The 22,862-nt window shown below is 37.0% G+C and overlaps 1 protein-coding gene and 2 non-coding genes across 4 annotated transcripts in view; all 3 read left to right on the top strand.

Moving 5' to 3' along the window:
* CNOT1 (CCR4-NOT transcription complex subunit 1) overlaps positions 1–22,862 on the top strand; it is a 56,447-nt gene that overhangs the window by 23,259 nt on the left and 10,326 nt on the right. The window contains exons 16-38 of one of the 2 annotated variants that reach the window (XM_068992683.1): positions 1,534–1,684; positions 2,863–3,064; positions 4,048–4,179; positions 5,233–5,357; positions 5,779–6,065; positions 6,935–7,013; positions 8,949–9,179; positions 9,495–9,635; positions 10,683–10,862; positions 12,307–12,423; positions 12,753–12,863; positions 13,208–13,285; positions 13,464–13,641; positions 14,405–14,535; positions 15,161–15,457; positions 16,142–16,282; positions 16,381–16,485; positions 17,073–17,192; positions 18,525–18,716; positions 19,291–19,433; positions 19,786–19,894; positions 19,991–20,160; positions 20,807–21,038. In XM_068992683.1, the coding sequence (XP_068848784.1) occupies positions 1,534–1,684; positions 2,863–3,064; positions 4,048–4,179; positions 5,233–5,357; positions 5,779–6,065; positions 6,935–7,013; positions 8,949–9,179; positions 9,495–9,635; positions 10,683–10,862; positions 12,307–12,423; positions 12,753–12,863; positions 13,208–13,285; positions 13,464–13,641; positions 14,405–14,535; positions 15,161–15,457; positions 16,142–16,282; positions 16,381–16,485; positions 17,073–17,192; positions 18,525–18,716; positions 19,291–19,433; positions 19,786–19,894; positions 19,991–20,160; positions 20,807–21,038 (3,652 nt within the window). Of the gene's footprint in view, positions 1–1,533; positions 1,685–2,862; positions 3,065–4,047; positions 4,195–5,232; positions 5,358–5,778; positions 6,066–6,934; positions 7,014–8,948; positions 9,180–9,494; positions 9,636–10,682; positions 10,863–12,306; positions 12,424–12,752; positions 12,864–13,207; positions 13,286–13,463; positions 13,642–14,404; positions 14,536–15,160; positions 15,458–16,141; positions 16,283–16,380; positions 16,486–17,072; positions 17,193–18,524; positions 18,717–19,290; positions 19,434–19,785; positions 19,895–19,990; positions 20,161–20,806; positions 21,039–22,862 lie in introns of both variants that reach the window. The other variant, XM_068992682.1, reaches the window with a different exon arrangement.
* Positions 1,972–2,107, top strand: LOC138097240 (small nucleolar RNA SNORA50). Its single transcript, XR_011146446.1, has one exon. It is a non-coding gene; the product is annotated as a small nucleolar RNA SNORA50 (small nucleolar RNA).
* Positions 11,378–11,516, top strand: LOC138097239 (small nucleolar RNA SNORA46). The gene has a single exon (XR_011146445.1). It is a non-coding gene; the product is annotated as a small nucleolar RNA SNORA46 (small nucleolar RNA).

The raw sequence follows: 22,862 nt of genomic DNA, 5'->3' as shown, positions 1-22,862 counted from the left end.
ATGGCAAGTTCTGAAATAGCAAGGAATAGTATTTCAATTAACCATTTTTATCAATCATAAGATACACAGTTTTAATATTGTAACATCTTTGAAATGATAATTCATCTCATTGGTGACCTCTTACAATTAGAATTAACCCAGTTAATTTTGTAGACCATGTAAAAATGATGGTGTGGCTTACAATTGAAGGTGTTTTGTGTTGAATACAATATGATAATTATTATCTATTACTTGTAGCCATTAACCCAGGGCATGGCATAGATATCTTTAAAACAGTTTTCCTTTTAATTTAAAGGGTGGTTTTTGTTTTTTGTTTTTTTTTTGGAGAAGGCGATGGCACTCCACTCCAGTGTTCTTGCCTGGAGAATCCCAGGGATGGGGGAGCCTGGTGGGCTGCTGTCTGTGGGGTTGCACAGGGTCAGACAAAACTGAAGCGACTTAGCAGCAGTAGCAGCAGCACTCTACTAAACAGATGTTTTGTGCCTTAGTGAACTAGTACCTATTTGTGAATGTTCAGTTTGTTTTCACTATATATCACAAATAATGTTCCAATGAATAGCATTTTGGATCCATCCTCTTTGCCATTGTATTTTCGGGCCCACTAGAAGTGGAATTGTTAGGTTAAAGGGAAATGGCATATGCAGTTTTGTTAGGTGCTGTAAAATTTTTCTCCATAGCAATTTTTCCATTTATTATAACCAGAGGAAGTTGGTCTATTTCCCCATAGTTTTGTGCTTATCTGAAAAATAATTTGTTTGTTCTGGCTGTGCCTCATGGCATGTGAGATGTTAGTTCCCCGACCAGGGATTGAACCTATACCCCCTGAAGTGGAAGCTCAGAGTCTTAACCAGTGGTCCTCCAGAGAATTCTCTGAACTGTTTAATAGAGTTTTATTTGGTACTTTTAATATCCTAATCTGTCCTCTCCCTCCCCTCAGAAACAACTTTCTTGTCTGAGTGACTGCTTTTACTTTTTAGAGTCAACATTATGATTAAGAATTTAGAGGGTAAGATCTAAGACAGTAGGAAGTTTGCATAGCATTTATGAGTGCAAGTGGTTCCACAGTTTTAGGAGACAGTATCACTCTGTGATAGGAAGGTGGATTTTCCTGTCAAACATATAGCCTATTTCACATTTTAAAAGTCAGTTTTTTACATGCTTGCCTAATACAGTTACTGAATACATGTATGGCATTTTTAAAGATTGTTTATCTGTTTTCTTTGATAATGTCCACTTTTGTGCATAATTTTTGATGAAGTAGTTGAGGATATGGAATGTTTCTTAGAGCGGTATTTCAAAACATGGGCAGCACTGTACCCAAACCTGGTTAATTTCAGAGGTATTAAGAAATATTTTCACAAGAAAGGCAGTGCTCAGAAAATCCTGGTGATTAATGACAGATGCAGAGACATGGGATATGGTGGAAATTGAGCCATAGGTTCCAGCAAGTTTTCTATTTATTAGAAATCCAGGTTTGTTTGTTTAGGTGTTCTAGGGAATAATTAATATTTTTCACTTTTTGTGTCTCTTCAGGAGTGTTTCTCAGGAGTTATCAGAAACCATCCTCACCATGGTGGCCAATTGCAGTAACGTTATGAACAAGGCCAGGCAACCACCACCGGGAGTTATGCCAAAAGGACGCCCTCCTAGTGCTAGCAGCTTGGACGCCATTTCTCCCGTTCAGGTAAATGAGCACTACATTTGGTACCTTTCCATTTGGTCATAGATTTGAAATAGAATAAACTTCTGCATCATCATTAATATTCTACTCAAAGGAGCTTTTGTCTGAATTTATTACATTTTAGATAACTGCATGTCTAGTATCCACTTAAAGGAGATCTGTAAATAGGCATTGTGGTTGAGAATAGATTTGAATCATTAAACAGACTATGAGAGGAAAGATACAAAACAACTTAGTTAGGTATATGGTGAGGGCTTCTTTTTAAAATAAGAATAACAGACTTGAGAAATAAGCACTGCCTTTGAACCTGATGTGTCTTGTTTGTAGCTTCACGGGCCAAGCAACAGTGCTAGAGCATAAGGACTTGTTATAACTGGGGCTCTTCAGCTCTCAACTGAACTGCTCTTTTAAAAACAAGGTACATTTAAGTTACTCCCTGACACCAACCACCCCCTTCTCTCTGGGAGCAACATATTCCGCTTCTATTTTCAGCTGCATTGAATGGCAGGTTGGGGTTTATTTTAAAAAAGAGCATTTAGGGAACCACTTCAGTGACCACTTTATAAAAGGCATATCATATATTATTTTCTATAGTCACAGAAGTCTGAAATAATGTCACAAACTAAGAAGTTTGGAAGTGTAGTTATTAGATATTTTATAAAATCTTTTGGTATGAATAGTATACCTTGTTTTTTGTTTTTTTAAATTAGAGCTGATCTCCTCCAACCCCAAGATTCTCAAAGTTTGACAAGATTTGTTTTGACTAGATTTCTAATTTCTAATGCTTTTGTTGTATTAAAAGTTAATTTAATTGAGATTTGTTTATAATAAAGGGGCCTATTGGAAATTATAAGGATTGCCCCATGTCACTACTAAATATTTAGTAGTACAGCCTCAGAGAACTTCATCTGAAATGTTATTTTTGAAGTTTTATAGCCCTTATATTGTGGCTCTGGTTCTTTGGCAGGGACTCTTTAAACCTGCTATATTACAGATTGTGTGATATAGTTGTGATATATTAAGAAAAATGACCGGTACACTTGATTTGGGGATTAAGCATCATCATGTTTTGCAGTTTATTAAGCATTTGAAGAGCTATTGCTAAAGATTGCTTTACCTGTGTCATTTATCTGCCTTTGCTTGAAGTGTGTTTAATACGTTTTTATAATGTTTTTCTTTAGATTGACCCTCTTGCTGGAATGGCATCTCTTAGTATAGGTGGTTCAGCTGCCCCTCACACCCAGAGTATGCAGGGCTTTCCTCCAAATTTGGGTTCTGCATTCAGTACCCCACAGTCACCAGCAAAAGCATTTCCACCCCTTTCAACCCCAAATCAGACAACTGCATTCAGTGGTATTGGAGGACTTTCATCACAGCTTCCAGGTAAGAGGAGTGGTGGGTAGGGGTACAGATTATTTGTAAGCATCATTGTGCCTTAGTGTATATAAAGTGTTCTGAGTCACTGTGATAAAGGAAAAGTGCTTAAACTAAATTGTGAAAGTTGTTTTTACATCCAGAGCTGGGAAGAGAAAAACATTATTACATTAATTTAGTCAAATTGTAATGAGGATATTTATACTTATAAATTTTTTAGTTGAGTTATTCAGTAAGGATTCTATTACCACATGATACTGTAAACAGTAACAAGTTTGTTAATCATGTTCTAAAGAACTTGGGCTTAGATTAAAACTCACAGCTTTATCAATTCATATATCAGATTCAGGTATATGTCCTGCCTTTTTGCACCTACCTTGAAAATGATAGGAAATCAGTAGAACTTTCCCACATATTTTGGCTTTTAACTTAACGTGGAAGTACAGTTTACATTTTCCTCCATAGTACTGACATGTTTCTCCTAAGCTGTTTGCACCTTTTATTGCCAGAGTATAAGTTTAGAGTACTAAAACTTAATTAGTGAAATGTTGTAATAACTTGGGCTTCCCTGATAGCTCAGTTGGTAAAGAATCCGCCTGCAGTGCAGGAGACCCCGGTTTGATTCCTGGGTCAGGAAGATCCTCGGGAAAAGGGATAGGCTACCCACTCCAATATTCTTGGGCTTTCCTGGTGGCTCAGCTGGTAAAGAACCTGCCTGCAATGTAGGAGACCTGGGTTCGATCCCTAGGTTGGGAAGATCCCCTGGAGAAGGGAAAGGCTACCCACTCCAGTTTTCTGGCCTGGAGAATCCCATGGCAGCCTGACTGGTATAGAAACTGGGGCTCTTGGACTCACTGCAGTGTAATAACTCTGTAACCTAGTTGCAACTGAGTTAACAAAAGACCATGACTTTTTAATTAAGAATTTGTGTCTTTGATAAAGTCAAGAAGATGAGTAATGATAAGATTTTCGGCTGCCTTCGTTCTCTCTAGTAGGTGGTCTTGGCACAGGCAGCCTGACTGGTATAGGAACTGGGGCTCTTGGACTCCCTGCAGTGAATAGCGATCCTTTTGTACAGAGGAAACTGGGCACCTCTGGACTGAACCAGCCTACATTCCAGCAGAGTAAGATGAAACCTTGTAAGTGGTAGTGTTGTCTGTGATTGTGAAGTGTGACTGATACATATATAACTTACATGTCCAATTTATTGTCCCCAGAGATATATGGACAAGAACATTGATTTTTGTCTTAATATGTTGTTATAAGGCCATTATGTATGTATCATGAATTTAAATTTTTAAAACAAAAATTTGACGTATTACTATTCCACCTTTCATCCTGGATTGTCAGAACAAGGTGACAGTTAAGAGGTAGCATTCTTCAAGGTGTTATCCTAAGAGTGAGGAGCAAAGTAAAGAAAAAAGACTCAGTAGTTTAAATCTATGTATATAAACCTTTTTTGTTTTTTAAACAAATCAAGAGCAGCCAGGAAAATCTCAGATTTCTGTTTCAGTTTTGCCAATTTATAAAGTAAATAACTATACTTTAATGTTATAACTTTATGATATATAAGTATACATAATTATTGCCATATATGTTAAAAAAGCAAATTTTAAACTTTTAATCTCCTTTAGTAAGGTATTTAAAACTCATAGGAGTCTTTGTAAATACATACATATCATTGACTTATAAATGTCCTTGTCATTGGGACTGAATATTCATTATCCAAGGTTTGAAAGTATACAAACTGATTGAAAATGTTAGTGTGAAAGGCTTGTCTGAATGTTGTTTTGTAGCATGCTTTGTGTTTCTATCAATGTCTCATGCATATGCATTGGTAATTCTTAACATGTAAGAGGTGATAAAGTAACCGTGAATGAGGTTGTATTGAGGGTAAGTGCATTGTAAATTTGAACCTAGTGAACTTTCATGGTGTGAAAAGTCCCTATATAAAGTACTGAGATAGAACTGTGATTGTAAGGCAGTTTTGTTAAAATCTCTTGTGTCCTTAGAGCAGTTGAATATTGAAACTTGACCCCTTTAACACGTCATTTTAGGGTGTTTTTTTTTTCTTCTTAAAATTCAAACTACATTGGTCTCTCTGGCTCTGTGTGCTTAATGTGGGGGAGTAAAGGAAGAGCCTAAACGCCCACTGTTTGCTTTTCTGTTTTTAACAGCCGACTTGTCTCAGGTGTGGCCAGAGGCAAATCAGCACTTTAGTAAAGAGATAGATGATGAAGCAAACAGCTATTTCCAGAGAATATATAATCACCCACCACATCCAACCATGTCTGTTGATGAGGTGAGTGTCTAGAATGATATAATTCTTTATGGTTTAGGTAAATCTTAAATAAATGCCTCTTTCAAAGTGAAATATAACACCTAGTGTTTTGATATGTCTCTTTAATATTTATCTCAAGCTTAGTTTATTGTTAAATATTCTGCTTATCAATTAAGAATATTTGAGGAGTGCATTCCCTGGTAGTTCAGCTGGTAAAGAATCTGCCTGCAGTGCAGGAGACCCAGGTTTGATTCCTGGGTTGGAAAGATCCCCTGGAGAAGGGAAAGGCTACTCGACTCCAGTATTCTGGCCTGGAGAATTCCACAGACTATATATAGTCCATGGGGTTACAGAGAGTTGGACATGACTCAGCAACTTTCACTTCACTTTCTTAATAATGGTTTCCTTTATGTATATCTGATTTTTGTCTTGCTTTTTCCAGGTATTAGAAATGCTACAGAGATTTAAAGATTCTACCATAAAGAGGGAACGAGAAGTATTTAACTGTATGCTAAGGAACTTGTTTGAAGAATATCGGTTCTTCCCCCAATATCCTGATAAAGAGTTACATATAACAGCTTGCCTGTTTGGTGGGATAATCGAAAAAGGACTGGTCACTTACATGGCATTAGGTTTGGCCCTACGATACGTTCTTGAAGCCTTACGCAAGCCTTTTGGATCCAAAATGTATTATTTTGGGATTGCTGCACTAGATAGATTTAAAAATAGGTGAGTGGATAGGTTTTCTGTGAAGGTTCTCTCTTTTAATGAAAGAAGAAACAGTAGCTTGCTTTTCAGCTAATTCTTCTATGCCTTGTATGTTTATTAAGTAACCTTAATGACTGTATGAAGTAAAAGGAAGAAGTGAAAACAGTTCGTTGTATTTACCAAATAAGTGGTTGGAAAAATATAAAATAGCAATTTTTTTTTGGTTTGTTTACTGAACTATACTTTATAATACGTGAAAGTCAGTATTTTAGGTTAATAGGTCTTTGAAATTCAAACAGTCATGTAACCACCACCACTACCACCACAGTCAAAATACTGAATATTTTCGTCACCCTCAAGAAGTTCCCTTACTTCCCCTTTTTTAACTTTCCCACACGTCTAACCTCTGGCAATCCCTGATTGGATTTGTCTGGGTTTTCCAGAGTATTTATCTAAATGGAGTCCTACACAATGTATATGAGTTTGACTTCTTACACTCAGCATGATGCTTCTAAGATTTACCTGTGTTACTGCATGTTTCAGTTTCTTTTTATTGCAGAATAGTATTCTATCGTGTGGGTTCATTAGCAAGCTGGTTTTCTCTTCACCTGTTCATGAACATTTGGAATTCAGCTAGCTGGAAAGATAGTAGTTTTAGTGGCTTATTGTAATCTTAAGTAAAACAAATCCTTTAAAATACAAGGTTTTTTTGAGGGTGAAGTTCACATTTTCCCTCTCTTCTTTGTTCTTCCTTTTGGCATTCTCTTCAAATAAGGTATTTCAAAGGTAGAAATGGGAGAAATGGCCTAGATTAGCTTTTGAAAAATTTGAAATTGTATTGCCTCTGTTCTTACATGAAATGGTAAATGAATAAATGTTTTTGTTGACAGATTGAAGGACTATCCCCAGTATTGTCAGCACTTGGCTTCGATCAGTCACTTTATGCAATTTCCACATCATTTACAGGAGGTAAGTATCTTCAGCACCTAAGTAATTGAAGGGTTTATCTGTTTTAATTTGGATTTATTGCAGTGGCATTAAGATTGCCTAATGATTGTTCTGACATAGGTATATATATTATTTGTTGCTTGTTTTGTGGTTTAACCCTGAAAAAATAGGAATTTTATATTTTGTGAGCAGTGGTTTTGCTTGATTTGATAAAAGGCTTTTGCTAGTTCTTTTAGCTTAATAATTATATCAAGGAGTAGAAATCTTTCACTGTTAACCAAGAATCCCTGCCTGAGTCTAAAAATATAAGTTGTTCCTCTGATTTAGATGTTAATTTAGAGCTATTTGTTTCTGTTGTTGTTTGGGTTTTTTGTTTGTTTTGGTTTGGTTTTGGGGGGCTGCTCTGTGTGGCTTGTGGGATCTTAGTTCCCTGACTAGGGATTGAACCTGGCCCATGACAGTGAAAGCGCCCAGCCCTAACCACTGGTAGGAAATTCCCCAAACCTGTTGCATATAAAAGTTTTTAAATCAGTGTTTCTTAAAAATACAGCCTTCTTAAACTATTCGTTTAAATTCCTTCGAGGTTAAAAAGGAGACAGTCTGTAAGGAAATGGACCTAGAGAATATTTTAAACCATGTTATGTGACTATTCTTGAAATTTGTAAATATTTCTTTAATGGTTGATTTTACATGATTACTAAATATTCACACTTTCATCTTACCTTTGGTCAAAGTCAGCTTACAGAGAAAAAGAAAAGAAAGCTGATTAATATCTGTTAACTTTATTTTATTTTTTTCAGTACAAAGCAGATGAACTCCTTTGTAAGATCATATTTTAAGAAATCAGATCAGAATTTGAACTGATTTTAATTCTGTAGTGTAGTTTAATCCAGCACTTTCTACCTCATTCCACTGGGTTTGTTTGTAGGAGTGCAGAGTATCATTATGATGGTTTAGCCTCGGAAACTGTAGCATGGGAGGCAGGAGTATATGCATGCCTATTGAGGGGTTTTGGAGGGCCATGCCAAAATTATGGCACTGAAAACTAGACAAGAAAGGAGAATTTGAAAAGCTTGGATGGGAAGTCACAGGCTGCTACAATCAGATGAGCAGGAAATTCAGATCTGGGACCTTGAAAGACTAGAGAGGGAGAATAAGGGAGATGGTACGAAAATGATCACACTAACAGTGATCCTGAGTTCCCACTTTAACACATTTATTACCCAGAGAAGAGGAGAGAAGTCATTCTTTATATTTCAGTTTAAAGGGCTATATTTTTCCTTCTTGAAAATGTCTCCTTTTTTTAATAAAGTTAGGTATATATACATAGGTACTAGTTTTTGGTCGGGAACAAGCTGTTGGTAATAGTATCAGGAAGGCTGTGTCAGTCTTGTAATTTGTGTGGGAGAAGGAATTTTTTTGGACTGGGAAATGTGGAGGAGAGGGATGAAACTTATCCTAGAACATTGCTTACCCTTCAGTTGGCTAGGTGGTATAAATTGTTCTTGTTTTGTGCTATTAGCTTTACTGAGAGGGAACTCACACTGCAGTGTTTTTTTAGGCTGTGGTTTTTTTCATTAGCATCCAATAGAAATCAGTTTATTATATAAATTTTAGAACCTTTAAGTTTACTTATGTGAAGGAATTTAAGGAAATTTATAGGCAAGCATTTGTGGCTACCTTTTTAAAACTTGTTTTGTTAACTGGTTCTCTTATAAATACTTAAGCATAGTAACATTTCAGCTTTATTTCTTCAAAAGTTTGTGGTATCCACTTACATATTACACATATGGGGATATGCACCAGAATGGGGCAAGATATGAGGGAGATAGATAAACCAGAAGAGTGCTCTGAAATGATTTCCAGTCTCTCAGAAGTGAGGGGAGTTTAATTCAAGTATTTCAGTTTCTGTTAAGAATTCTTATTTAATGTGTTTTTATCTCTCTACCCCTATAGTATATTGAGTATGGACAGCAATCTAGAGATCCTCCTGTGAAAATGCAGGGCTCTATCACAACCCCTGGAAGTATTGCACTGGCTCAAGCCCAGGCCCAGGCCCAGGTTCCAGCAAAAGCTCCCCTTGCTGGTCAGGTTAGCACTATGGTAACCACCTCAACAACCACCACTGTTGCTAAAACGGTTACAGTCACCAGGCCAACTGGAGTCAGCTTTAAGAAAGATGTGCCAGTAAGTAGGTCTACTTTCTTTGTTGTATTTGTTGTTGCGTTGCAATATATCCAGTAGTGAGCATGTACTTTATTATAAATAACACATGCCTATTAAAAAAGCATGAAAGATCAGCATTTCTCCCTTTACCACCCCGATTTCCCACATGCAGCCCCCATGAATAGTTCAGTACATGTTCTTGCCAGCACTTCAAGTGCACAGTTGTACATACCATATGTATTCTATATACTAAAGGAATCTGTGTACATACCCCACCCCTAGGATTTGTCTAGTAAGGATTTCAGTTTGTTAATTTTATGTATTTTATTTCTTTAGCCTTCTATTAATACAACAAATATAGATACATTGCTTGTGGCCACAGATCAAACTGAGAGAATCGTAGAGCCCCCAGAAAATATCCAGGAGAAAATTGCTTTTATCTTCAACAACCTCTCCCAGTCAAATATGACACAAAAGGTGAGTCTGAAGTAATAGTTTATATATCACTACAAATGTTTTCTGTTGTTTTTCTTGATGGATTGGGGGATTCATATTTGATATTCTCTATCCTTTTTAATCTTTAAAGGTGGAGATAATAGAATCAAAATGAAGGGAACTTGGATATATAACTAGTGGTTGTAGATTCTGTAGATGTTAAATAGCACTGATTTTATTTATTTATGCCACATGGCATGACATGTGAGATCTTAGTTCCCTGACCAGAGATCGAACCAAACTCACACTCCCTTTAGTGGAAGCGCAGCCTCTTAACCACTGAACTTCTAGGGAAGTCCCAAATAGTATTGTTTTCCAGTGAGTTACAGGCTTTTTGAAGTAAGCTTGAAAATGATTTCATGATGGGAATTTCATTTGTATTTGTAGTCCCAATTCACATCCTCCCAGAGATCATTAACAGCTTGTGAAAAGAATTGATGCTTGCCTTACAAGATTATATGCTAAGATAATACTTGGAGATGTCTGTTTTCGTCAGTACTAATTAGCCTAAACAAAAGGGTTTGAAATGTAATTTATAATGCAAGTACTGTCTTTGAGAGTCTCACCATAATTGATTAGGGGAAATTTTTGAAGCATTTTGCATGGTTTTTGGAAGAAGAGTTTCAAACTTTACAAATAATTCCTAGAGATAGAAATGTAGAAAAACATAGTTCTGGCATCAGGTTTGTTAATAACAGGTTGTAGATTAGTAATTTATCTTCTTTTGTTCAAATAGAGAGTAAGTAAGATGGGGATGAAGGACTACATATTTTTCAATCTTAAAGCTTAAAGTGATCATAGATGTTTCAGTTATAATTCCAGCTTAAGAGATGATTGACTCTGTACTTACATGGACTTGAATATACTGTACTTGATAGCAACTGTGTAAAATTGGGGAGATGTAGCATGTTGCTTTAGCATCTAATTTTGCAAGGAGCCATACACTGTAGTTGTGTTCACAGAAACGAAACATAAAACTGTATTTTATCCTCTTAATTGAATACTTCCTGTGTTGTAATGGTTGGCTAGGTTGAAGAACTAAAAGAAACTGTGAAGGAAGAATTTATGCCTTGGGTTTCACAATACCTGGTTATGAAGAGAGTCAGTATTGAGCCAAACTTTCACAGCCTGTATTCTAACTTCCTTGACACGCTGAAAAATCCTGAATTTAATAAGATGGTTCTGAATGAGACCTATAGAAACATCAAAGTAAGTGTTCTGGTGTTTCTTTTTTTAATTTATTTTTTAATTGAAGGATAATTGCTTTACAGAATTTTGTTTTCTGTCAAACCTTTGTATTTCTTTTTACTACTGTTTTTAGTTTGGAAATATTTGATTGCACAGGTGGAATTAGGGGATATTGTTTTCTCCTGTATGTTGTATTTGTTACAGTATGCAGGTTGCTTTAGGCATTGTTTCAAATACAGAACTAAGTTTTCATGAAGAATTTAGTCTTATAGACCCTACTCATTTTCGTCATTCTATACCATACCATCATTTATGTCTTAAATGCCAGATATCTCAAGATTCTTGAATGTTGTAAAATAGCCATTTAAGATTCTCAGTTTCTTTTAAGGCCAAACGTTTCCTAATGGGCTAATGCTTGTTCTATAATATCTTAAGTATTTTTCTTAGGAGGAATAATTTTTAAAGAAAACAGTGTGAACCAGCATATAGCTGAAAGCATTCTTGGCTGAAAAACTTGGGATATTGGCTTAGGAACCAGCACTATATTTAAACCTGTGAATAGGAATTTTCCCTATTCTTGGTTACGCTGTAGTGCAAAAGAATTCCTGGCTCCTTTCTATTGCACAGCTGACTTCGTGCCATTCTGCTGTTGCTGTATGGAGTTAAGGAACATAACTAAATTCAGCCTTTGTCATTTGATAGCAGGGATTGTTGGGATATGAAAATCTCCACATGATTTGGATCAAAAGATTCTTTCTTTTAGACAAAAGTATAAATTTAAACTAATAGCCATAAAAGGTATTATGTAGGAAATGAACGTATGAGTGTATGCAAGACACTGGAGTGTTGATTCTGTCTCCCTTAAGAAAGTTAAAAGTAGAGAATTGATGAAATGGATTAGGTCTTCTCGAAGTGTGTAAGCGATATTACAGTGTATTCCAGAAAGTAATCTTAGTTGTTTCCAAAGATAATGCTAAAAATCACAACAGAGCACTGCAGTCTTCTTATACTCCTTAGTATGCCTGCTGTCTGGGAAGGACTTAAAAATCATAGCGGTAGTCTTCATTTGAATTGAATTTAGCTCTTCAAAACAGATTTGCAGTTGGGTCACTGCTTCAAACTTAGCTAAAATTTTCAGTTTTAAAATACTTTGCTGTGGGACCATACGTGATACGTGGTGTTATTTCACGTCAATATGATGTATTTTATATTTTTTACCTTCTGTAAAATTTAGTTTTGTAAATTTTTTTTTACTTTTTTTTAAATGTAAAGACGTTTGAAGGTAAAAATGTCACTGAACACAACAAAATATTGCAGTGATAACGTGGACAGGATCTACCTTGGGGCATGTTCTCAGTATTGACGGCTTGTTTTTAATGTAGAATAATGGAATTCTTAAACATTTAGTTGAGAATTTTTTTTATAAGCGCATTTTCATGCTTTCTTTAATCCTACACTGTTTCAGGTACTCCTGACCTCTGATAAAGCTGCAGCCAATTTCTCCGATCGGTCTTTGCTGAAGAACTTGGGACATTGGCTAGGAATGATTACACTAGCTAAAAATAAACCAATCTTACACACTGTGAGTTTTAACCAAAGGCTCATGTAAAACTTGAGAATGTTCATACAGCATATTCTACCTAAAAATCTTGACGTTATTTGGGGCTGTTGTGACGGGTTGTCTGTGAAGGTTTGGCCCATGTTTTGAATCCCTAATTGCATGCCCATGGCCTTAACAATGTTTAGCAAGATAAACAAAAGGTATGATTGTTACCCCTGGCTTTTCATAAGGTGAGGGTCAATTATTGATTCCAGTTTTGGGGATGAGTGTGGCAGAGTATAATTGGGGATGTTGAATAAGGAATTTTCTAATATATTCCCAGCATTTAAAAAATGTGTTTGTTTTTCTAGGACTTGGATGTAAAATCTTTGCTGCTAGAGGCTTATGTTAAAGGACAGCAAGAGTTGCTCTATGTAGTGCCCTTTGTTGCCAAAGTCTTAGAATCTAGCATTCGTAGTGTGGTGAGTAAATTTTAATATTTTATTGAAGACTGATTTGAGTCATCTAATGAGAGTTCGTTTGTTTTGGCACAAGGTCAAGAGGCTATATCCTCAGTTCTTAGCAACATAGAGCTAGTTCAGTTAGTTTTCTTCAGGGAAGCTTGGGATTTCCAAATTGAGAGGCTCAGTAGTATACAGGACTCAATTTAATGGGTGGCTTTGGGTTTTGGTGTTTTTCTGAAATATGATTTGTGGGAAGGCTAGGGATTTTATTATGGCCACATGGGTGTGAGTGCTTAACTGTTTTAGATAATACATATTAAAGAGTGAGTTTGGAGCAAGCTTAACATAATGGTTTTCTTCAGGTTTTTAGGCCACCCAACCCCTGGACAATGGCTATTATGAATGTATTAGCTGAGCTACATCAGGAACATGACTTAAAGGTAAGTTTGTTGCTCTTTATCCTTAGGAACACTGTCTTCCTTTACATTATTAAAATTTACAGGAAAAAGAGGGTATTTAGTGGGGGGAGCACTATGACAAATGGGTGAGAATACTGTCTATTATTATGAAGCTGGATATTCATTTTTAATATTCTCATTGAATATTGGAATTACACAGTTAAACTTGAAGTTTGAAATTGAGGTCCTCTGTAAGAATCTTGCATTAGACATCAATGAGCTAAAACCTGGAAACCTCCTAAAGGATAAAGATCGCCTGAAGAACTTAGATGAGCAACTCTCTGCTCCAAAGAAAGATGTCAAGCAGCCAGAGGAGCTCCCTCCTATCACAACCACAAGTAAGTGTGATAATTAACCCTCTATTTATCATTCTCTTCAATGGTACATTTGCATGCATACAGCCAATTGTAATTTTCTATGTAATGTGGGGTTGCAATTTTGTGTATTCTGGTGAGCCTTCTAAATTTTTACGGAAATGTTAGTAATGTCTAGGCATTGTCTTAGTGTATCTGTCTGGTAATTCTGTCTGTGGTATTTGTAACTAATATCATTAATCAGTTGTTCCTCATATTCTCCTTCAGCCAGACTGTTACATTGTTTGAGGTCTTAAGAGAAAGAAGTGCTCTGGCATGAAGACCTGTGTTATTCCTTAAATCTGGGGATGGCCAGATTGGCTCAACCCATTAGGCGAGTGGGTTATTTAACCTGCATTAAGAGAACCTGGGAGCTTTAGGAGGTGTGGTTAGAATAAACCAGCTTTTCTTTTTTCTCAGCCTTCAAGAATCCCCAGGTAAAACTAGGAAACAGAATAGGTTGAAAATTGATATACATTATATATAGATAATGGGACATGGTTTGTGCCAGCTAATGTGGGAAGACCCCTCAATTCATTCCTGTGCCCAGGTGCACGGCCAGTGACTGAGTTTCACATGCTTTGTTCAGATTGTGATAATTCAGGGTGGGAAAATGTGACCAATGCCACCCTTCCACCCCCATTCAGTCAGTTTAGTTAGATTAAAACCACATGATGCCCTGCTGATTTCATAGTACAGTCAGGAAGTGTGCTTCTTTCATTAGCTTTTATTTTTTCTCTACATTTAGCAACTTCTACAACACCAGCTACCAGCACCACCTGTACAGCCACCGTTCCACCACAGCCACAGTACAGTTACCATGACATCAATGTCTATTCCCTCGCAGGCCTGGCACCACACATTACTTTAAACCCAACAGTAAGTAAACTGTTACTTTGTGACGAGGTCAACTGGTTAACTTTCCCTTTCCTTTGTTACTTCCTTATCTGGATTCCTAAGTTATATGTAGGCTTTTGTTGCAGAGAGTAGGAATTGCTATGTATAGTATAAGTTCATCATGAATATTTTTTAAGTTTCTTAAAAATTCAGTAAATACCCGTAAATAGTCTTTCAAGTAAAGCAAAATATTTCAATGTAATATTTTTTTAATAAAATGCTTGCTATTTTGAAAATAATAGTTTTTGTAGAAAGCCTTTTTTTCTATTATCTTGATTATTTTTGCATTTCCCCATGATACTAAAGAAGTTACTTTCTTTAGGAGTACTCAAGCCACAAATTTTGACTAACCAGGGTAGTGTCTTTAAGCATCTTGTAATGAACAGTTTGCCCATTAAACTTTATGTGTAATCATGTATCACAAGATACAGTGACTACTGTGCTCTCTTTGGAGCCCAGCTTCTGATTTCTGAGCTTTTCATTATTTAAAGTAGAAATTGGTAGTTCATGGTTAACTTGGAAGTAATTCAAAGACAGGGGTGTGATTACTGATAGAAATTTGGTTGTTTTATTTAAACAAATTGTTGACTTCTCTTTTCCTCCCTAGATTCCCTTGTTTCAGGCTCATCCACAGCTGAAGCAGTGTGTGCGCCAAGCAATCGAACGGGCCGTCCAGGAGCTGGTCCATCCGGTGGTGGATCGATCAATTAAGATTGCCATGACTACTTGTGAGCAAATAGTCAGGAAAGATTTTGCTCTGGATTCTGAGGAATCTCGAATGCGAATAGCAGCTCATCACATGATGCGGAACTTGACAGCTGGAATGGCCATGATTACTTGCAGGGAACCTTTGCTCATGAGCATATCAACCAACCTGAAAAACAGTTTTGCCTCAGCCCTTCGTGTAAGTTTACTATTTTCTTGTAGTATAAAACTCATTGCTTATCTGAAAAAGCTCATTTTCATGTAGTGAGCATTCCACGTACTCTTAATAGTCACCATATGTGTTTGATGTCTTCCTCTTAGATTTGTCAGTTCTGTCAGGTGGTGGTTATTTTTGTTTATTTTATCCTCAGCAGTGTTTGACAAATAGTAGATACTCCAGATACTTACTGGTTTAAAGAAATGAAGGATTTTTTGAAAACTGCCTAGGTTAACACTCTTGATTCTGTTTACCATGAAGAATTTAGATTTAAAGCACTTTGGAGTAGGACAGTACAAAACAGTTTAAAGTGACTGTGCCGGCGTGCACACATATATAAGCACATAGTCTCTTCAGATAATTCAGTTACTCATTTGGGGTCTCAGATGTCATGGTTAATAATACCTTTGTTTACTGCTTTATTGCTTTCATAGTGTTCACCATCTTCGTAACAACCTGGTAAGATGTTTCAGTTGAGTAGTGTATCATCTTACAGATGAAGATGATTGTTAGATTACTTCATGGTCACAGCTAATAAGTCATAAGTAGAGTTGGAACTTCTAAAATTAATTTGCCCAAACATTGCATTTTACATTATCCCATCTATCTGTTTTGTCTACCCACAGAAAACTTTAAATTTTTTTCTGTCTCTTCTCCTCCCAATAGACTGCAAGCCCACAACAAAGGGAAATGATGGATCAGGCAGCTGCTCAGTTAGCTCAGGACAATTGTGAATTAGCTTGCTGTTTTATTCAGAAGACTGCAGTAGAAAAAGCAGGCCCTGAGATGGACAAGAGATTAGCAACTGTAAGTGTTTAGCATTTGCCTTTTAAGTATTTGTTTTTCCATTTAAGAAAGTGCCTCATAACAAGAACCTCAGTGATTTTTTGTTTGTTTGTTTGCAGGAATTTGAGCTGAGAAAACATGCTAGGCAAGAAGGGCGAAGGTATTGTGATCCTGTTGTGTTAACATACCAAGCTGAGCGGATGCCAGAGCAAATCAGGCTGAAAGTGAGACTTGGGGCTGTGTCTCTCTCTGCCCTGTCTTTGTTTTCTTTCTGAGGACTAGGATAGGGGTTAAATTCTGTTTCTGAGAAAGCATGTTATTTCTCTTAAAGGCTGCCTGTGGGGAAGACAAAGAAATAGCTTAGATGTATCCCCTACCCCTATTGTTGAAGTGCTGCTGTTAAAAGTTCATATGCCTTCTAGTTTTTGTTTCTGAGCTTGGTCTTCCCTTCTGATACTTGACTTTTTATTACTAGTTGCTTGTTGGTGAGAAGACAGTGTTGAGAAATCTTACCAATTTTACAGCTCCATTGGAGAACTGCACTGGCTGCATGGTTCTACTTGAGGCATTTGCCAGTGGAAAAAGTCTTTATAAATGAGGGTGGCTCTGACAGGTCTCAGGGAAAATAGGAAACACTGAACTGTGTGTGTGCACATGCATGCCTGTTCAGTCATGTGTTAAATGTTGTATAGACTCCTGTGTCCCTTCTCAAAACCCTGGTGCTTACTCCTGTGCGAAGTTTCCACTTTGATAAAAAGGTTTCCCTTGATTGTGAAGAGGATCCTGTTAAAACAGGTTTTCTTTTTCCAAGGTTGGTGGTGTGGACCCAAAGCAGCTGGCTGTTTATGAAGAGTTTGCACGCAATGTGCCTGGCTTCTTGCCCACAAATGATTTAAGTCAGCCCACAGGATTTTTAGCCCAGCCCATGAAGGTAAGTACTTGTCTTGGATTAAATTAAGGAATTTACAGTTTAATTTGAATGTTTCTGTCAGTTAATCTGTCACTTGTTCCCAGGAGCTTAAGTTACAAGGAAAAAAAATTACCCACAGCTGTTGCATTATGGAGTGTAGCTCCCCTTTGTATCACATCAGCATGGCATTCAGGAATTTTTTTTTAATCCATGAGGTTGATTTAACCTTCATGTTTGACATTACTAAAGGAATTTACTTGGTGACCTCATGGTTTGCCCTGTTCTTTGTAAAAAGATTTTCTAAAAATTTGAAATGTTATAAAAGTTGAAAATGTGAGGAGGAAACATTTTCTTCTGAACCATTTGAACATAGGTGCTGTCCTTGATGTCCCAGTCACTCTTGTATCCTTTAGTCTGTGTTTCCTACAAAGACATTCTATGTGACCATAGTAAAACCATTGAAATCAGAGTTAACACTAATATGTTAATATCATCTAATCCTTAGACCTCATTCAAGTTTTACGAAGTGTCCTAATATGGTCTTTTTATAGTAAAAGAATCTAAATCAGAATCACACACTTCAGAGAATTCCTTAGTGGTCCAGCGGATAGGATAGGACTCCTCACTGCCACTGCAGGGCCCCGGGTTTTGTTTCCTGTCAGGGAACTAAGGTCTCACAAGCTGCATTCCCCAACTCCAGCCCCCCAAAAAGAACTGCATTTCATTTACTTGGACATATTTAAAATTTTTCCCCCAAGTCAGTCTAGCCTAGCTCCTTTTCTCATCTTCCATGGCCTTGACACTTTGATTACAGGCCCATGGTTTAGTGGAATGACCTGATTTGGGTTTGTACAGTATGTTCTCATGAATAGATTCAGTTAGGAATTGAATCTATTAGTTAGATTCAGATTTGCTAGGAATAGCACAGAAATGATGCTGTGTTCTTATTCTCTTACTGAGTTTTAACAGTTGGACTGAATACTATATTTTCCATGGTTTGAATTACTTACTTTCATAGGCTGCAAAGAGATTATTAGATGCTACAAGGGGTGCTGCCCTCAGCCTATCTCATTGTTTATCATGTCATCTTTCATCACTTGTTTGTGTTGATGTTTGCAAAGCTTTCCACTATCAAGTAAAACCCCCACCCCACCCCAGTGCTTATTTTGCACTGCCCCACCTAACAGCATCAAGAAGAAATAGTGCAGGAAGGGAAATGAAAGAGCCCTTCCATATTTTTGATGAAAAGAAATTAAGGGTAGTAAACATACCCAGTTTTAAATTACTGCTTGTGCCAGTGAAAATCTTTTAATTCCGCACCTCCCCTCCCTTTTGGTTGTTTCCTCAAAACAGCAAGCTTGGGCAACAGATGATGTAGCTCAGATTTATGATAAGTGTATTACAGAACTGGAGCAGCATCTTCATGCTATCCCGCCAACTTTGGCCATGAACCCCCAAGCTCAGGCCCTCAGAAGTCTTCTGGAGGTTGTAGTATTATCACGGAACTCTCGAGATGCCATTGCTGCTCTTGGATTGCTCCAGAAGGTTAGTGTTCTTAATCTGTTTGTTTTAGAAGATGCTAAGTTTGTAAATATCTGGTGATCTGTATCAGTATCTACTTTATGGGTAAGATTTAAAAAAATTAATATAAAGCAGGTTCTGTTCTGTAGTAAGCTGGTGATTTTCTCCAGAATAGAGTGTTACAAATAGTTAACAGATTTTAAAGTGGGAAGTCTTCTTTTTTTCCCTATAAAGGTAAGATTTTCAGGAATTATGATTATTTAAGAAACTTTAAAAGATATTCCCTTAGGTTTTGAGGAACAGTTGATCTAAGTACTGGTTGGGGGGCAGAGTGTGGGGCCAGAATGGGTTTTGGCTCTGCTGGGACAGTAAAGCCTTTTCTGACAGTGAGGAATGTAGTAAGTATAAACTGGAAGGAACTGGGAGAGGGTGTGTGTGAGGCAAGTGGAAAGGGTTTTGGTGTGTGGGGAGAGATTCTTTACTGAGGCTGTAGAAGATACATTGTACTTTGTATTGAGGTTTGGTTATTGACTTTGATTATTGGGCTGAGTATTGTCTTTTCCATGAGTCTGAGTAAATGTTTTTTTTCCTTCAATAGGCTGTAGAGGGCTTACTGGATGCCACCAGTGGTGCTGATGCTGACCTCCTTCTTCGCTACAGAGAATGTCACCTCTTGGTCTTGAAAGCTCTTCAAGATGGCCGGGCATATGGGTCTCCATGGTGTAACAAACAGATCACAAGGTCAGTCCCTGTCTTAGAAGAGTAAGATTTATTCAACTGCCTTCCCACACACCACATGGCCCTGTTTGTAAAATTCAAACATACAGAATTTCTAATTTTAAGTAGTGAGAATTATATGTCTTAAATGGAATGCTTTGTTTTCGAGACTTAGCAAAACTTTTAACACTGGGTTATCTGTTCTCCTTAGTTATTGGTTATTTTAAATCTTGGAAACTGATAAACTGATTTTCAGTTGGTACTCAAGGCATCCTTAATTTGGAATAAGTTAACACTGAATGAAGCAGGCCCTTTATTTCACCTGATCCACAGTATGGGTGAGCCTTTATGAATAAAGGAATACTGACTTTCCTAGGTGCCTAATTGAGTGTCGGGATGAATACAAATATAATGTGGAGGCAGTGGAGTTGCTAATTCGCAATCATTTGGTCAATATGCAACAGTATGATCTTCACCTCGCTCAGGTATGGAGAGAATTAAGCGGGAAAGGAGACTGGTAGCTGGGAAGTGTGTTTCCTGTCGGTGCTATCTTTCTTACATTGTGCTTTCTGTGTTGCCAGTCAATGGAGAATGGTTTAAACTACATGGCTGTGGCATTTGCTATGCAATTGGTAAAAATACTGCTGGTGGATGAAAGGAGTGTTGCCCACGTTACTGAGGCAGATCTGTTCCACACCATTGAAACCCTCATGAGGATTAATGCTCACTCCAGAGGCAATGCTCCTGAAGGGTGAGAAGGAAATGTTTTGGGGTTGTTGTGCATTCTGCAGTTTTAGAAATGAGTGTGTAGACTTACTAACGTTACCGTTACATAACAGCTTTACCTACAACATATGGTAAGCTTTGGTGAGGCCTAATATTGTCCCTTGAAATATGAAAGCTTAACTAACTGCTGCCAAGCCCTCTTGCTGCAGACCAGTACATACAGCACTAGGTTTGGTGTCAGAGTCCTCTGTTGAAGGCCTGGCTCAGCTGCTTAAAATCTGATTTTAGACAAGTTGACTTATCCTCCCTAAGCTTGTTTCTTATATAAAGTGGAAATAATATCTTGAATAGCTGTTGAGAATTAAGTACTACAAAGCATGCCACATAGTGGGCATGCAGTGAATAATTTTTTGACCACGGACATCAGCTCCATTTCATTGGGCGTTTTTTGGTCAACAAGTGAGTGACTTAACTGAAGTCAGTCATTTTGCACATTTTGTCCTCATGGGTAAACAGATACAAAGAAAACCGAGGATAGTTTTGTTTAATTATGGGAATGGTAAATGATCATCACTCTTGTGGTTTCTATTAAATAAGCAAATTTCCAACTGTATGTCTTTGAAATCACAACCATGAGTAGACTGATTTTCATTCTGGATTTATTGTACTAGATTGCCCCAACTGATGGAAGTAGTGCGATCCAACTATGAAGCAATGATTGATCGTGCTCATGGAGGCCCTAACTTTATGATGCATTCTGGGATCTCTCAAGCCTCAGAGTATGATGATCCTCCAGGCCTGAGGGAGAAGGCAGAGTATCTTCTGAGGGAATGGGTGAATCTCTACCATTCAGCAGCAGCTGGTCGTGACAGTACCAAAGCTTTCTCTGCGTTTGTTGGACAGGTAGAGCTTTTGGAAAGAAAGGTGCTTTTTATTCAACATAAGTAGGGTGTGATGCCTCCATTATTAAAGCTCAGTATTATGTACCTGTGGTCAGTTACCTCCATACTCATGTAAACCAAAAATGCCTTCATCATTACTCAGTTAAATTGATACTGTTTATTTTCTCATCATTGGTCACTAAGCAGTAAAGTCAGCATTTGCTGTCCCCTTTAGTACTTTTTATCTGATTTCAGTTGTCACAGCTACAGAATACAGTGGGCCAGATAATGAATAATAAAACTGCCAGATGTATATAGTAATTTTACCAGCTTGATTATCAGCAGTGATGAGATTATGGGCTAAGTAAAGTTCTGTAACAGCCCATGTTTAAAAGTAAAATAAGGAGTCCCCTGGTAGTCTTGTGGTTAGGATTTGGTGCTTTCACTTTGGTGTCTCGAGTTCAGTCCCTGGCTGGGAAACTGAGATCCTGCAAGCTGCGAGACACAGCCAAAAAAAAAACAAAAAAATAGAAAATTGAAAATATAACAGAAAAACTTAAGTATTTAAATGGTAGTGCTTTTTATCTTTCTAAATTAATTAGATTAGCTGTCTCCTAAAATAGCTTATTTCTGCATTTTGACCATTGTATTTCTTCAAACTGAGACCAAAACTTAGGTGTGCCACCAAAGAAAGATACAAATTAACTTTCATTTTTATGACAAATGAATATGGAAGAGCTGGTTTGAATTTTAGAAGTTGTTAGGAATTGGATTTACTTTTCAAGATGATTATTTTTTTTAGTTACATCATAATAAGTTTCTCCCTTAAAAGAATCCAAGGAATTATCAAACATACCCTATTGAAAAGCTGCTACTGCATGCTTAGAGTTTGATTTCCAATTTGGATGGAGGAATTTCAAATCAATTGGTTTTTGTGATCATTGATATTTCATGGGTATGGATGTGGCACCTGTCTCGGCTCTTCCTCTTGGCTTATTTGCTCTTGTTTCTTCTCTTCATTTGAAAAAGATAATATATTTTTCTGTGCTTTTGAATCTTTTTGAGAATTCCTTTCTCCTCTTATGCTCCCTCTTGATCATAGCAGTCTGTCCTCATTTCTTCTCCCCACTTAGTTTTTTAGATTTTATTGTACAGAAGTCCCTTTGCAGGCCATCTGTTTTGCCTAGGGTATTATTAACATCAGTTCAGCTGTGTTAATTACTTATCAAGGGACAGTTAACTTGACCATTATCTTGGAAACTTTTTAAAACAAGTTTTCATTCTGGGCTTGGTTTCATTGCTTAGTAAGCACTGACCTCCCTCTGCAGCCTTAATGTTTTTTACACTGTCTTCTTTTTCTTCTTGTACTAGCCAAATAACTTCTCTGCTTAACTTCCAGATTATGTCGTAAAATTTGGACTTATCCTTTCTTTTAAATAAACTTACCCTTTTCACTTTATTTTAATTTACATTAAAATAGCTGGGTATGATCTGTGAGCATTTTAATTTGGTACCTACTTACTGTATAAATTATTACTTGATTTTCCTAGTACAAGTAGTTGGAATTTCAAAGATTTTGTTGTTTTTGGTTAAGTCAGATGGATGGAAGAAATTACCTTAAATTTTGTGAGGAAATAAAGTATATGTAACTTAATCTCTTACTTGGGGGAAATACACATTGACCATAATGTCTTAATATGACTTAATGGGTTACTAAAAAGGTGGTTTAACTTGCATAGTTAACTTTTGAAATTATTGGCTATGGACTGCTTGTTTAAAATTGCCCTGTTATTATCTTCTCATTTTCTGTCAGAATTGATGGAATTCTGTTATGGGTTCTACTGTT

This window comes from Capricornis sumatraensis, chromosome 20 (assembly GCF_032405125.1).
Source record: "Capricornis sumatraensis isolate serow.1 chromosome 20, serow.2, whole genome shotgun sequence".
NCBI lineage: Eukaryota > Metazoa > Chordata > Mammalia > Artiodactyla > Bovidae > Capricornis > Capricornis sumatraensis.
Note: the sequence above shows the minus strand (reverse complement) of the source record. Positions and strands in the feature narration are given on the sequence as shown.